We start from the raw sequence: 16019 nt of genomic DNA on the forward strand, positions 1-16019 counted from the left end.
CCATTAACCTAGGAATGCACTGAAAAAAGAAACCTTTATAGGGCTGAAGCAGACATATAATATATATTCTAAGGGAGACCTGGAAAAAGAAGAGTCAACGAAAGGCTACTTAGCCCTACCCAACACGCAGTCTCCAGTGACACGTTGTAGATTTACAAATACTGATCTGCCCTGCCTGTGGCTCCTTCTATGCCAGTGCTAAGTGGACATTTTGTCAGGTGCGAAATAATCGCCATAGCAAGTGAGTTACAGGAACTCACGCAGGTTTGAGGGCAAAAAATAGTTCCTTGGCTTTGGTGGGTTTTCTGGATGTCTGCCTGTGAGCTTTGGTTGCTGGCAGAAAGGGTGGGAAAAGAAAATCAAACATGAGAAGGGCCATGGGAGAGATAGCTTAGAACCATGAATGAGGGCTGTGCTGTGAAGTTTATGTTGTGGTCGGAGGACAACCAGCAAGGAGTGGGTTCTCTCCTCCCACTCGGGCTGTCAGTCTTGGCAGCCAGAGCCTTTGTGCTCTAAGCCATCATGCCGGCCTCATAAGATGCAATATTCTGTATATTTTCAACATCCATGTTGTTATTAGACGCGTTCTCACGACCGGCCAGGAAGAACACCACAGACCAGAATCTTCTGCGGCAAAGCTTTATTTTTTACATCTTCAGGAGCAAGCGTGTAAGAAGCAAGAGAGCAAGAAGCAAGAGAGAGAGAAAACGAAACCCCGTCCCTTTTTAAGGAGAATTCTCTTTTGCCTCGGACGTGTCACTCCCTGATTGGCTGTAGCCCATCGGCCGAGTTGACGTCACGGGGAAGGCAGAGCACAAGTAGTCATAAGATACCCTTGGCACATGCGCAGATTATTTGTTTACCACTTAGAACACAGGATGTCAGCGCCATCTTGTAACGGCGAATGTGGGGGCGGCTCCCAACATCTCCCCCTTTTTTTTTTAATAAGAGCAAATAGGCCACCCATATTAATGAGAGTGGAGATAGAGGTCAAATCCCCAGTGTGTAGGTAAAGGAGCCATGTACAGGATTAGCTCTTAGGCTTACAGGCTTTTACCCAGAGCAACCCTGACCTGTTCCCGTGTCGTTTTGCCTGGGGGAAGGGAACTAGGACACTGAACCTTCATGAAAGATGACATGTCTCCCTAGAATAGGCTCATATATGCCGCAGAGCCTTTCTATTGTAGTGCTTAGCCTTGCAACTCTCTTGGGCTGCTGAAGCACACTCACTCTATCTCGTGTAATGAGTCTAGCCTCATGGGATATAAGAGCTGAGTGGCCAGCGACCTATTGCCTAAGCATAGATAACCATATATTAGGGGGAGCTCCATGTTCTAGTCCTGTAAGCGCCTGGGCAATAACCACCTTGTCTCTCTTAGTTTGGGCCTTAAGCTTACAGACCAATCAAAGAAGCAACACTAATCTACAGCAAAGTGTATCTCCAAATAATATTAATCCCACCCATTTTTTAAAGAAAGAAAATGCTGAGGAGATCCAATTGGGTAATCCTTTGGTCAGGGACAGGTCCAAGCGCGTGGAGTTGACCTGAAGTCTCAATTCCCGAAGGATCTGTTCAAATTTAGCCATCTAATTCTGTAACATATACTGAAAAAGACTTTTTGACAAATTAGCTGTCCTAGTAAATTTAACATACTGAATGGAAGTAACACACAATCTCGGAAACTTTTGTTCACATCCCTGCTGAGTTATTTGTCATAATACATCTAGTTGTATCTGGACAAGATCTATGAGTTGATTAACCAGCATGAGACCTCTCTGTATCTAGACATTAGTTGAGGCCTGTTTATCTATGACTGTAGTCACTGAGGCTGACAAAGTGTTAATGGTGTCAATCATCTGGACCTGTCCAGACAGAGCCAAGGCTGTCTGAATTAAGGCCAAACCCAGTTCCTAGTTAGTGGTAAAAAAGCAGGAGAATACTTGAGCATTATACATCACCGTCATTGGGAGTGGAAATGTCGACATTATCCCCCAACGCTGCTCTCTCTTTATTATTGACGCCCTGGACATCACCAAGACGAGGGACATTAGTATTCCCTTGGTCAGTCTGGATTTTTCGGGTGAGTCTTTCTGGTACCCAAAATGGGTTGTCTTCATTCTGTGGGAAAACACAGATAGTTCCCCTGGATCTTATCAAGATAGGATCCGGGCCATACCATTTATTATCAAGGACATTTTTCCATTTAACCATCTCATTGGGCCTATCTGGCTCTGAACAATGACGTTCAGCCGCAGTATGGCCATGAGCATCAATATTTAAAAAATTGAGTGTAAAGAGTGCCAAAGACACCGACACTCTTGGTGCTCGGGGTACAGTCTCCTCAAAAGTTCCCCTCTTCTGTTTTATAAGATAGGCTTTGAGGGTGCGATGCGCACGCTCAACAATACCCTGTCCTTGAGGGTTGTATGGAAGTCTAGTCAGGTGGGTTACGTCCATCTGACGGCAGAACTGCTGGAATTTTTGAGACGTATAAGCTGGTCCATTATCAGTCTTAAGGAGTCTGGGTTTCCCCCAAGCACTCCATGCCTCAAGACAATGTTGAATCACATGTGAGGCTTTTTCTCCGGTTAACGGAGAAGCAAACATGATGCCAGAACATGTGTCAATGGACACATGGAGATATTGAAGTTTTCCAAAGGAAGAAACATGTGTAACATCTATTTGCCAGACCTGTAGAGGTCGAATACCGCGTGGGTTAATTTTCACATGAGGAACTGGCAAGAACTCACAGCAGCTTTGACATTGAGTAACAATGTCACGGGCTTCTTTTCTTGTCAAGGAGAAACGACTGCGTAATGTTTCAGCCGTCACATGAAAATTGTTATGAAAGTTTCTTGCAGCCTCTACCGGGGATGATAGGGCAGCAGCCACCACTTTAGTGGCCTTATCTGTCAAATCATTTCCCAGAGCCATGGGGCCAGGTAGGCCTGAATGGGCTCTAACATGAGTAATATAAACAGGAGATCTTCTAGATAACAAAACTAATTGTATCTGCTGAAAAATATTGGCAACTCTACTGGAAGGCTTAATCACTCCAGCCACTTTTAAAAGATTTACTGCATTTACCACATAACAGGAATCTGACACAATATTAAGGGGTTCTAAAAAGGTTTTTAAAACTTCTAAGACCACTAAACATTCTACCACTTGAGGTGAATTTTTATTATATTGTTTGGATACCACTTTACCATTAGCCACATAGGCACCTATGTCAGTTTTTGATCCATCAGTATATACCACAATCCCATTTTTAAGTGGGTTTCTTACTGTTATTTGTGGAAACACAACAGATTGATTTTGGGCAAACTGTAAGATTGGATGTTTTGGATAATGGTTATCTATTTTTTCTGAAAAGGAGGTAACTAAAACTGCCCAATCATTAGATGCGGCTGCCAAGGTTTGAACCTGTGCAGCGGTATAAGGTACAATTAAAAGATATGGACTTTGCCCAAAGTGGGTGATTGCTGCTTTTAGACCTTTAAGGGCAAGCTGTGCAATTGCATCAGGATACCAATTTATTATTTTAGCTGGGGATACGTTTGGATGGATCCACAACAATGGCCCATTCTGCCACAAAACTGCAGTTGGCAATTGTGTTGTCTTAAAGACACACAAACTGAAAGGCTGCGAATCTTCAATACGTTGTAATTGTGCATTCTGTAAGGCTTTTTTCACTTTTTGTAAGGCCTGGTTAGCAGCTAGAGTAAGAGTCTTAGGGGAGGAGATATGAGGATCTCCTTCTAAAATACTAAACAAAGGCCTTAACTCAGCGGAAGGAATCTTTAAAAAAGGTCTAAGCCAATTAATATCTCCCAACAGCTTTTGAAAATCATTTAAGGTATGGAGGTGATCTCTTCTTATCTCTACCTTTTGGGGCACAATCTTATTTGGGGACACCACAGAGCCCAAGAATTGTCCTGTATCAGAAATTTGGACCTTTTTTGTGGCTATCTGTAAACCCCACTGACTTAAAGTTTTAAGTAGAAAAGGATATGCCTTTTGTAGCATGGTAAGGTCTTTATGGCACAGGAGGATGTCATCCATGTAAAGGAGCAAAATTAAAGAGGGGAATTGTTCCCTCACTGGCAAAAGAGCTTCTTGCACATAAAGTTGGCACATTGTAGGACTATTGGACATTCCCTGTGGTAAGACCTTCCATTGATACCTCTTATCAGGTTCCATGTGATTAATAGAGGGGATGGTAAAGGCAAATCTGGGCCTATCCCTTGGACACAAAGGTATAGAAAAGAAACAATCTTTAATATCTATAATAATTAAATTTCAGCCACGTGGTAAGGCGGAAAGTACAGGGAGACCCCTCTGTACTGGGCCAAATAAGTTCATTTGCTCATTAATGGCTCTGAGGTCATGGAGCAGTCTCCACTTTCCTGACTTTTTCTTAATTAAGTATTTTACCGGAGCGTGGACACGCCCACCCTCGGCTCCTTCAAAGACCGGAAATGCCTGTTGTATTTTCCTTTGTTCCTCTCTGGGAATGAATGAGTCTGCGCACTGCCTCTCTGCGCACTGCCTCTCTGTGCACTGCTGACGCACTACGCAGGGCGGGGACTCCGCATAGGGCGGACCTTGAAGCCGACTGCCCTGAGGCCAATCAGCAAACTGGCCTTCGCCAGCCGCTTTTGGCTTTTTTCTTGACTAATTAGCTGGCTGGTAATGGGCTGCTTCTTCTTCCCAGTCTGTTTCCTCAGAGGAGGATTCTTCACCTGTTTCAGAGCTACTAAGAGCTGGCTCCCCGAGCCCATCCAGCGATGAGCACAGGCTCCTTTTCTTAGAGACCTCCGCTAATTGATCTTTCTTCTTTTTTTTTTCCTTCTCCTTCCTTCTAATCTCTCTCCAGGTATTCTTACCTGACCTAAACTTTTTCTCAGGTTCAAGACCCTTGGAAAGGCCTGTATACTTATTTTGTGAACCATATTTTCTCTTTGCTCCTACTCTCTCTCCCCGCTTTACTTCTGATAGATTGTCCTGAATTTCATCTAGAATTTTTAGCCCTGCCTTAATCACTTGATAACATGTGAAAAGGAACAAAAGGGCTTCTAACACTAGAGAAAGTTTAAGGCCAAGCATACCTCGTAAAGCCATTTTCCACTTTACTTTTGATAGACTGTCCTGAATTTCGTTAGAAAGTTTAAGGCCAGGCGTACCTTGTAAAGCTATTTCCCACTTTACTTCTGATAGACTGTCTTGAATTTCGTTAGAAAGTTCAAGGCCAGGCGTACCTCGTAAAGCTATACTTACTGGTATCCACCGTTCCCCAGCTGAAAAGTTCTGAATTCATGTAGTTGAATCCTTCTCAACAGTCTGTTTTATGGGAACCTTTATTACCGTGACCCGCAGTTCTGGTTCTGGAATGAGGGATCTTCCTTGCGCCAGTCCCGAGTTTTTTCTCGTCCCGGGTTTCGGCACCAATTGTTATTAGACGCGTTCTCACGACCGGCCAGGAAGAACACCACAGACCAGAATCTTCTGCGGCAAAGCTTTATTTCTTACATCTTCAGGAGCAAGCGTGTAAGAAGCAAGAGAGCAAGAAGCAAGAGAGAGAGAAAACGAAACCCCGTCCCTTTTTAAGGAGAATTCTCTTTTGCCTCGGACGTGTCACTCCCTGATTGGCTGTAGCCCATCGGCCGAGTTGACGTCACGGGGAAGGCAGAGCACAAGTAGTCATAAGATACCCTTGGCACATGCGCAGATTATTTGTTTACCACTTAGAACACAGGATGTCAGCGCCATCTTGTAACGGCGAATGTGGGGGCGGCTCCCAACACCATGTGATCACAAGGCTAGGCACGATGGCATGTACTGGACATTGCAGCATTGGGGAGACAGAAGCGAGAGAATCTGGCTATAGAGAACATGGGCTATACACTGAGGCCCTATCTCAAACCAAACAAAAAAATAACGCAACTTGCAATCATACAAGAGACATCAGGACTTTGTGATTAGAAGGGAGTTGTTGATTGTCTAAAATGTTTTCTCTCTCCCTTTTCTGAGCTCTGTGCATCAGCAGACAGAAACTATGTCTTTGTACTTCAAATGGGAAGATAAGAATCTCTAAAATGATTATGATGATGATTAAATGTCAAAATGTAAACAGGCACTTACATTATAGGATGTGACAATCTTGTCTGCTTTTGTTCCTGGGAATATGGCAAAGGTTTTAAGGTCAATTTTAAGTGATGAGATCGTAATAACTCTTACCTCCACCTATTATTTTAAGTTTATGTTTACTCTGTAAGAAAATCATTCATATATACAATGAACCCATACCCACCCCTCATTTTGGCCTTGAACTTCCCCTAGAAGCCTCCCAATGGTCCCCTCTTGCAGCTTCCCATCTTCATTAATAATCCAAGTCCAGCGGGAGCTGCCCATATGTGCACGGCATGGGGTGGTCCACTGGAGGGTGAGAAAAAAACTAGTAGTTAGAATGATCCATCCTTCCCAGTAGCTACCAACTGCCAATAGCTCCTCAGTTTAGGGGTGGGGTCTAGAGAGCACCACCCACATCCACGCTATGCACCAGCTCCATCTTGTGCAGGTAACTGCAGCTACTACGCATGTGCAATAGCCACATCACAGGCCAGAGACTGCATTTCGTAGCATTCTCTCTAGTTGCTCTTTGGTGATGTTCCTCAACACTTAGGGAGTGTTGATATGGCATGTGATAAAGGTGTCCTGTGTAGGACAAGCATTCACAGACTCTTAGTCCCAGCACTTTGACCAATTGTGGGTCTCTGCACTGACTGCTGCCGACTGTAAAAGGCTGCTTCTCTGAGCAATGTTGTGAGTAGCCCAGGCCTATGAGTATAGACATAAACGCTTAAAAGGCAACTGGACAATGTGAGCATTTAGTATAGTTACAGTGGCAGGCTACAGTCCAGAGCCCATCTCTTCATCTATTTAATGTAAAGCATGTCTATTCATGAACTAAACCAGCAGTCCAGTTTTGTGTGCCACTGACCCTTAAATAGCTTACACAACATTATCGTGGCAACAGAGGACTGATACAAAAGGAACTCAGTGAGTAGCTGTGGAATACCTACCTACCACAGGTACAGGGATGGTTTACAGTGACAAAGAAGGGTGCTTTTATAACCTGCTTTACCTCCTGGCTTTCCGGCTTGCCTACCTTTAACAACTCGTTTGTGATAACTGAAGATTTCAAAATAGTACTCAATTAGAAAAAAAAAACCCTCCGTTTGTCTTTTCTTTGACTTCATCTCTCCAACCTCCTGTCTTTGAATCTGCTATGCCCAATATTAGATGTAGCTATGAGAGATCCAAAAGCCTTGATTTCTGGTTTTAACATTGGAGTATTTCCCTGTGATCAAATATACAAGAAATAAACATCCACTTATTCTGCTGACCTAATGCAAATCTAATCACACAACTTGGTGTGTGTGTGTGTGTGTGTGTGTGTGTGTGTGTGTGTGGCCTATTTATTTGTTCACAATTATCACATAACTTGCATGTATCAAAATTTCATCTGCTTTTATGGCCAAATGCTATTTCTATTATGTACATTTTATTTACCCACTCATTTGCTGGATATTAGTTGTCTCTCGTTTTTGCCTGCTGCTTCTAAGGCTGCAAACTCTAGTGAATACAGATGTTTGGTCCCTGTCTTGCTGGATCATGAGTAAATTATTTCATTTCTGAGTAAATGCCGTACTGTTTTTTCCCACAATTCCATACCACTTTTATGTTTAATTGGCATCCAAAACTAAACATTTTTTTAAAAGGGAAACATAGAATGGCAAAATCACAGGTTGCTGGTACCGATTCTCATTTCATTCTGTCTCTGCCTCATACACATATGAGAAGTGGAGACTGACTCTGTGTGTTCGAGTGCTGGAGATCAAATCCATGTTTTTCTGTGTTAACCATATTCTCTATCCCCGACCTACACCACTGCCCTCCATCACAGCAAGACCCTTAACACATCCCTTCCTCTATTAGAGCAACATTTTCCACGTACACAGCCAAGACTCCTATAGCAAAACCTAAGCAGTTTGTTATACCTGTAGGGCTCTAGGTTCTGCCCCATATATGCTGAATCAGCATCTTTGGCAACTAGCATCAATTATACTAAAACATGAGACTCCTTAAGGTAGAATACAGCAGGGTTGTCGTCTGTTTTTTATTTGCTTAACAGAGTTCATGTAGCTTAGACTGGCATCAAACTCACAGTATAGCCAAGGACAACCTTATGCCTCTGATCCTCCTGCCTCCACCTCCCCAGGGCTATAGTTACTGATGCCAGGTTGTGTTGATGAGGGCGCTGGGAATACAAGCAAGGGTTTAGTTCATTAGGCACTCTCCAACTGAGCTACATCCCAGTGCCAAGTTCTTGAGGGGAGGGAACTATGTTGGCATTCAGGGGTTTGTTTTGTTTATAACAAAGTTTAGCCCTTGGTGTCAAACATATAACAGATATTTAACATCCACCCATGTGTCAAACTAATACGGTATTGCACTTACATAATTGCTATATAGTGGTTAAGACTAAACGCAAATACAGCGAGGGAACCTGTAATTACTACACTTTTTATTTACACACAACATGTACCTTACCAGTTTATCACGACATTCCACTGCCAAGAAGTTGTGTTCCGTATGTAATTTTCAGCTGAGTCTTTTATGCTCCGGGGCAGGGTTTAATGCTGTTGTTTGTTGTCGAGGGGTATGAAGAAGCATCAAAATGTGGCCTTCCATGTACAAACTGCCACCGACAACATTCTCTAGCTTTGAAACCCTGTTGCTGAAGCACAAATGATAGTATGTGTGGGGAAAAAAAAAAGTCTAAAGTGGGGACCGTTATTGTAACCACGTGGTCTAGAAACTTTAAAGTTTCCAAGTCTTCCGACCACTTCAGGTGTGTGTGTGAGTTTAATAAGGCATATGCAAACAAGCGGTTGAGAACAGAATAAATCAAATAGATAATAGAATACTATTGAATAAAGAAAAACAGGGTGAACATGTGAATAAAATATTACCCATCATGTGCTGCCAGCATTTGTATCTATAGTACGTGCAAAACCAGTAATTGAACACAAGGAACTTAGTCCCGCTCAACGTCCTGTTACTGTCTAGCTTGTGCACCCAAGCTCCCCTCTCCGGAGTAGCCGAGTTGGGCGCCGTTCTCTTTAAGGTGTAATAGAATCCTGATTGCATCGATCACCGACTCTCCTCCGCTTCGCCACCACCGATCACATCTCTCTCTCTCTCCAAGTCCCAACCCGCTTCCCGACAACAACCCGGTAGTCCGCTACCTCCGAAGCTCGCGGGGCTCGCTGTGTGCGCGCGCGGCGGACCCCCCGCGGCGCGCTCCCGCCAGGCTCTCGGCTGTCGGCAGCGCGCGCGCGCGCGGCGTCTCGGGGCTCGTCTGGCCACGCCTGGAGCGCGGGCTTTGATTGGGCCGCCGTTGTTGTAGTGACCGGGAAGCGCCCGCACTCCAGTCTGACGGTTCCGGGCGCCGCACGGTCCCCCCTCGTCCCCACCCCTCCCTGGTCCCCCAAGGCCCCGGGCGCCGTCCGCTCCCCGCATGGCCTCCGGCCTGGTAAGGTCCCCGCCGCTACCGGAGCCGATCATCCTTGGGCGGCGGGACCGGGAGGAGGGGAACCACGCCGAGTCTGGCAGGCCTGGGAGGTAGCCCCGAGACCCGGAGCTCCGCAGCTCGCTCACCTCCCCGGAGCGGGACGCCGTGCCCGGGTTGAGCGGTGAGCGCTGCTCCCGGAGAGATCCCGGCGCTCGGGGCTGAGGCGGAGCTGGCTCCGGGACTCGCCGGCTGGGTTCCCGCGGCGCGCCTGCGTCAGAATCACCAGGGAGGTTTAAAGAGCGCGGGAGGCTTCGGCGAGCATCTGCAGCTCGGTGCGGTGGGCGGGTCCCTCGGCGGCTCGCCCTGGTGCCTGGGCTGGGGGTTCCTCCCGATGGTGGGGACCCCTCCGGATGGAAGCTGGGGCAGTGCCCGAGCCTCTCAGCCGGGTTGTAATGCCCACGCCTCTCTCGCTGCCCGCTGATGCTGCGGGGTCCTCCTCTTCGATCCCGGGGGACAGGCAACGTTGACGTCTGATGTCGAGAGCTGGAATTCTGCACCTGCTTTCAAACCTAACAACTTTCCATCCTAGGAGGATCCGATTCTGGAACGTTCTTTTAAAGGTCACAAAGCTGCCATCACCTCCGCTGACTTCAGCCCCAACTGCAAACAAATTGGTAAGTTGTTTTTGTTTTTGTTTTTCCTTTCTTTCTTCTTTCCTTTTCTGACAGTAACCAAAGCTCACTTGGCAGAAAGCCTTTCTTCCATCCCTGCCTGAGTGAGCCAGGCGCGATGGGATGTACCCGGCCACTCTGGGTCCCTGGGTCTTTGCTGGGTAAGGACTCGACTGGTCCCGGCCTGACAGACAACTTTCGTGAACTAACCACCAGGAGGAGTGAGTGGGAAGGGGAGGGGTTTGTGATCGGCCCGAGGAGGGTGGAGTATTGGCTGGAGAGTTTGTGAAAAGTTCTGAGACGAGCAGGAGGAAGTGGGGACCGACCAGTTGAGCACCACCAGAGGCCGGGGAGCGAGGGGGTCTCAAGTGACCCCTGGGAAACTCCGGTGTCGGAAAGGAGCCGAGCGCCTACATGAAAGGAGGAACCTTCTCGGAAGTTCGCCCCTACCTGAGCCGGGAACTCCAGCTTCAGGATCCGCGGCGCTTTCCCCGCGTGCTGGCTCGGTGGCCGCGTCTACACACGACCCGTGAGGATCCGGATGGCCGTGAGGTGGACCTGGGCAGGCAAGAGCTGCCTGCTGCTGGCCCTTTTAACACTGGCTTATATTCTGGTGGAGTTCTCAGTCTCCACTTTGTATGCCTCTCCAGGAGCCGGCGGTGCCAGGGAGCTGGGGCCAAGGCGGCTCCCGGACCTTGATACAAGGGAAGAGGATTTGTCTCAGCCTCTTTATATAAAGCCCCCTGCAGATTCCCATGCTCTTGGGGAATGGGGGAGAGCAAGCAAACTCCAGCTCAACGAGGGGGAACTGAAGCAGCAAGAAGAACTTATTGAGAGATATGCCATCAACATTTACCTCAGTGACAGGATCTCCCTGCACCGCCACATAGAGGATAAAAGAATGTATGAGTGTAAAGCCAAGAAGTTCCACTACAGGTCGCTCCCCACCACCTCCGTTATCATCGCCTTCTATAACGAAGCCTGGTCCACTCTGCTTCGGACCATTCACAGTGTTTTAGAAACTTCTCCAGCTGTGCTTTTAAAGGAGATCATCTTGGTGGATGACTTGAGTGATAGAATTTATTTGAAGGCGCAACTTGAAACTTACATCAGCAACCTGGAGAGAGTTCGCTTGATTAGAACCAATAAGAGAGAGGGGCTGGTCCGGGCCCGTCTAATTGGGGCCACTTTTGCCACCGGGGATGTCCTCACTTTCCTGGATTGTCACTGTGAGTGTAACACTGGTTGGTTGGAACCACTTTTGGAGAGGATCAGTAGAGACGAAACCGCAATCGTATGTCCTGTCATCGACACTATTGACTGGAACACTTTCGAATTCTACATGCAGACCGGGGAGCCCATGATTGGTGGGTTTGACTGGCGTTTGACCTTCCAGTGGCATTCTGTCCCCAAACATGAAAGGGACAGGCGAACGTCAAGAATTGACCCCATCAGGTCCCCCACCATGGCAGGAGGACTGTTTGCTGTCAGCAAGAAGTATTTTCAGTACCTGGGCACCTATGACACTGGCATGGAAGTCTGGGGAGGCGAAAACCTTGAGTTGTCTTTCAGGGTTTGGCAGTGTGGCGGCAAGCTGGAGATCCACCCATGCTCGCACGTGGGCCACGTGTTTCCCAAGCGCGCGCCCTATGCTCGCCCCAACTTCCTACAGAATACCGCGCGGGCGGCCGAAGTGTGGATGGATGAATACAAAGAGCATTTCTATAACCGAAACCCCCCAGCTCGGAAAGAGGCCTATGGCGATCTTTCTGAAAGGAAGTTACTAAGGGAACGGCTGAAATGTAAGAGCTTCGACTGGTATCTGAAAAATGTGTTCTCTAACTTACACGTCCCCGAGGATAGACCTGGCTGGCACGGAGCCATCCGCAGCATGGGCATCTCTTCCGAGTGCTTAGATTATAACGCTCCCGACAACAACCCTACGGGGGCTAATCTTTCGTTGTTTGGATGCCACGGTCAAGGAGGCAATCAGTTCTTTGAATATACTTCAAACAAAGAAATCAGATTCAATTCCGTGACTGAATTATGTGCAGAGGTCCCCCAACAAAAGGATTATGTAGGGATGCAAAACTGCCCCAAAGACGGGCTCCCAGTTCCAGTGAACATCATTTGGCATTTTAAAGAAGACGGAACGATTTTTCACCCTCACACAAGACTGTGTCTTAGTGCTTACCGGACAGCCGAGGGCCGACCTAGTGTCCATATGAAAACGTGTGATGCCCTTGATAAAAACCAGCTCTGGAGGTTTGAGAAATAGGCTAGCAGCAGAGCGCCTTCTCTTCGGGAGCTGACAGTAGCCTCCGGAAAGTCACCGTGCCCCAAGATGACTGTATTTTACCAGAAGTCACCTGGCAGCTGTCTGTAAGAACACTGGAAAGCCGTGGTTCATCTGGGGATATCACTCTGAAGCTGGGTACACAGAGCACCGCTGCTCAATATCTCAAAGTGCCTTCTTTGCTCTCGGGTTGTTTTATTTAAAAGCTTTGTCAATATGGTCTCCTGCAACTCCTTAAAGAAAGCTGCTGTGAACTGAGATACACAAAACACTGAAGTATGGGTGTAGCTTAGCAGTAGAATGCTTAGCTAGCATGTGCAAGACCCTGAGTCTGACCCACAGCACCACAAACTACATGCAAGACTTAATATTTAGAACATAAAAGTCCAGACAAAATGGGGTATGATTCATTCTGATTTGTAAATTCATTGCATGTACTTTTCTTTCTTCTTTTCTTTTCTCTTCTTTTCTTTATCAAAACATGTGAATGTGTAATTAGAACTATTACTTTCTGATTACATTCTTTCAGCCAGCACATTACATTTTAGGTTTTTAAAAACCAACTTGTCTTTGGTAAAATAAAAGTTGAAGAAATTTGATCTTGAGGAAAAGGCCTGGGGTTGATATATGTTTCATTGGAAGAGGGTCCTGGTCTTGAATGCAAGTTTGGAGGTCTTATTTTATTTTATTTTATTTTGAGATAGATCTTAGGCATCCCAGGCTGACCTTGAACTCCTGAGTCTTGCTTCCACCTCTCAAGTACTGGGATTACAGGCGTGTGCCACCACAGGTGGTTTGGAGGTCTTTCTTGGCAGACAGGTATCTCAGAAAGATAGTGGGACATTCACCTTCAGTTCTCTGTAACCGGGAGCCGTTGGAGTGAACTGGCCCATATCTCAACACCTCACATCACCCCGCTCTGTAAGCTGCATTCTCTGTGAACTTGTTTGTGAGTAATGGGGCATTTTCTGATTGCACCTCCTTAGTTATGGATGTCCTAGAATGAAGCTCATTCAGAAGGCTGGGCCTCCCGTCCTTAATGTCTAATGGTTTGAAGTCAACACAAGTGAGACTTCCCCAAAGCCAACCCCAAATGCCTTTACCGAAATGTGTGAAACTGAAGTGGGCCAGCCCAGTTCTGCAGAGAGTGTTCAACTCCCCTCAGAGTGGGCGCTGACCTGGAAATGGAGAGGCTTCCTCTTTATTGCAGTGGGGGAAAGGCTGTCTTGGTCATTGTTGATTGGTGCCTTGGAGCTCCTGGAAAGCACAAGGCAGCCGGGCACCTGGGCAGCTCTTACCTTGTGTGAGCAGATGTCTCAGCGGAAGGGGTTGTTTCTCTTGTTTGGGCCTCAGTTTCCTCTTCTGTCTCGCTGAGTTGGTCGGTGAGGATCCCTAAAGGTCGATTGCACCTCCCTCTGGGGCCCTCACCTCTATGCAACTTGGAGAGAAGCACTTCTGTGTCTTTCCTTTTAACGTGGGTGGTGCTGAGTAGCTGGTCAGTTTCAGTTTGGAAGATGGAAAGGCAATTTTTATATTTACATGAGCTGAGCTCCCCTGAAGTGGTGAGTTTCTCCCAGGATATCATGAGAGCTAGTTTTCTACTCATTTTATTTTGACAACGGTTAGACTGATTGTGCTTTTTTAAAAAAAAGTTTTCAACTTTCAAAGCAATTCTTTTGACTAAGAGTATAAATATTTCCCAAACTAAATTATTTCAGAAGTACACGTTTTGCCATATTTTGACTAGTTCCCTACTAACGTTTTATCCAGACAGCACAGCCCAAATTTTGGGAGTGAGTCTCAGGTTTTTGACTTTGATTTGAAAATGCATGTTCCATAGAGAACCAGCCCACAGGACTTCATAGGAAAGTTGTTTTCAGGGTTCACTTGTCAGGATGGAGAGGGGGAAGACTCTGAGTTTCAGTAGCTTGTTTAGGGTGACCATTGAAAACATGAAGGTTTGTGTGTACTTGTGGCTGTTTTGTTTCTCACTGATTCTTAGAATGAAAATCTCTTACTACTTTTTTGTAAGTTACCTAGCATCCTTACAGTTTATGGACCACCCACCTGGCTAGAGATTCCATGAGCAATGGTTGGCCCTGGGTTTTATTTAAGGGAAATATACATAAATGCTCATTCAGGAGGAAATTCTCCAACATGCATTCTCACCTCGCCCCATCCTTTTGCTGTTCTGGCTAAGCCCCGTGTCTGTCGCATGAGAGAATTAAATGGATGCAATTGAGAAGGGACCATTGAAAATACTTTTACTTAGTATCTCTGTGCCCCTAGCCAAAGAGAGACGAGGCTTTTAAGACTAGAGTATTCCCTCCTGTGTTACCTGTCTCTCTATAGGTGCTTATGGCCCCTCGGTCCTTTTTAGGCTGGTAGATTATTTCTGTCTGTAATTCAGAAGAATATAACTCAGAATACTATACATAATGAAGTAAACTGGAGTTGTGTTTTTATATGCAGACATGGTCCAATTTCATTCCAAAAGCACACCATAGTGAAACATGCAAGAGACGCTTTCACTTATTTCCAGTTTTTGGCCAACCACCCAAGTTCTCCATTTTGCTGTAGAATTTACATGTTTAAATGTTAGGAAAATATTTGATGAGCAAGGAGTTTCCCATTCTATTGTTTACTTAATCAGTCCTGTGAATAGATTGGCTCTATGAGCATCTTAGCACTTGTTTTATTTTTAAAATGGTAACAGAGTCATCAGAAGGGTCTCTCTAACCGTAAACACCTTGTTTGTAAGGGAAAGTGTGTTTATTCAGCCAGTAAATAGTAGGCTCTTGCATGTGCATTGATGTTAGCAGATTGAAATATTCCAGGCAAAGGATTTGTTTTTAAGTTGTATACTCTCAGTTATTTTATTGTCTCAGTTTTAATGAATAAAATTTAGATTTGACTTGTCTTTTGGAATTGCTGTTTTAACAAGATTTCTGAATGGGCACAAAGCTGAGGTCTAGATTTCTGTCTTTTGAGCGGTGACTGTTTCTTTTTGTTAATGGTGTCTGTAATATTGGCGAAGACATGCAATAAAATGTATGCCTAATTATTTTTGCAAACCAATTCTGATGATTTTAGTCTATGGCATTAATGTTTCTATGTACACATTAATGGGTGTGTGCGTGCGTGTGTGTGTGTGTGTGTGTGTGTGTGTGTGTGTGTGTGTGCGTGTGTGTGTGTGTGTGATAGTTCTATAACTGTGATAGTTTTGCTTACCTGAAAGTTCAGGCAGGATATAAGTCGGGCTTCCTGCCTGACCATCAGCCCAGAAGGAAGTGGTGTTAGTGCTATTATGAATTACGAACAAACTGGAAATGATAAGAATCTCTGGAGCCCATTTTGTCCACTATTCAAGGAAACAAGTGGGTCCCTGGGCACATGGGCACTCCTCCTTTCAAAACCTTGGGCTGAATAGAAAACATTTGACCCCTAAACCATGCAGCTGCACCCCTTCCC

At 45.8% G+C, this 16019-nt stretch overlaps 2 protein-coding genes across 3 annotated transcripts in view; both read left to right on the forward strand.

The window, feature by feature from the left end:
- Positions 1 to 9460: 9460 nt before the first annotated feature.
- Positions 9461 to 16019, forward strand: part of Poc1b (POC1 centriolar protein B) — a 90993-nt gene continuing 84434 nt past the window's right edge. For both annotated transcript variants that reach the window (NR_153333.1, NM_027740.7), the window contains exons 1-2: positions 9461 to 9602; positions 10171 to 10255. Coding sequence is in view for 1 of the 2 variants with exons in the window: in NM_027740.7 (NP_082016.1) it covers positions 9588 to 9602; positions 10171 to 10255 (100 nt within the window). In the remaining variant the exon portion in view is untranslated. The remainder of the gene's footprint in view (positions 9603 to 10170; positions 10256 to 16019) is intronic.
- Galnt4 (polypeptide N-acetylgalactosaminyltransferase 4) lies at positions 10514 to 15626 on the forward strand. The gene has a single exon (NM_015737.4). It carries the CDS (start codon positions 10794 to 10796, stop codon positions 12528 to 12530), a length of 1737 nt encoding a protein of 578 aa, NP_056552.1. The 5' UTR covers positions 10514 to 10793; the 3' UTR covers positions 12531 to 15626.

This window comes from Mus musculus, chromosome 10 (genome assembly GCF_000001635.26).
Source record: "Mus musculus strain C57BL/6J chromosome 10, GRCm38.p6 C57BL/6J".
NCBI lineage: Eukaryota > Metazoa > Chordata > Mammalia > Rodentia > Muridae > Mus > Mus musculus.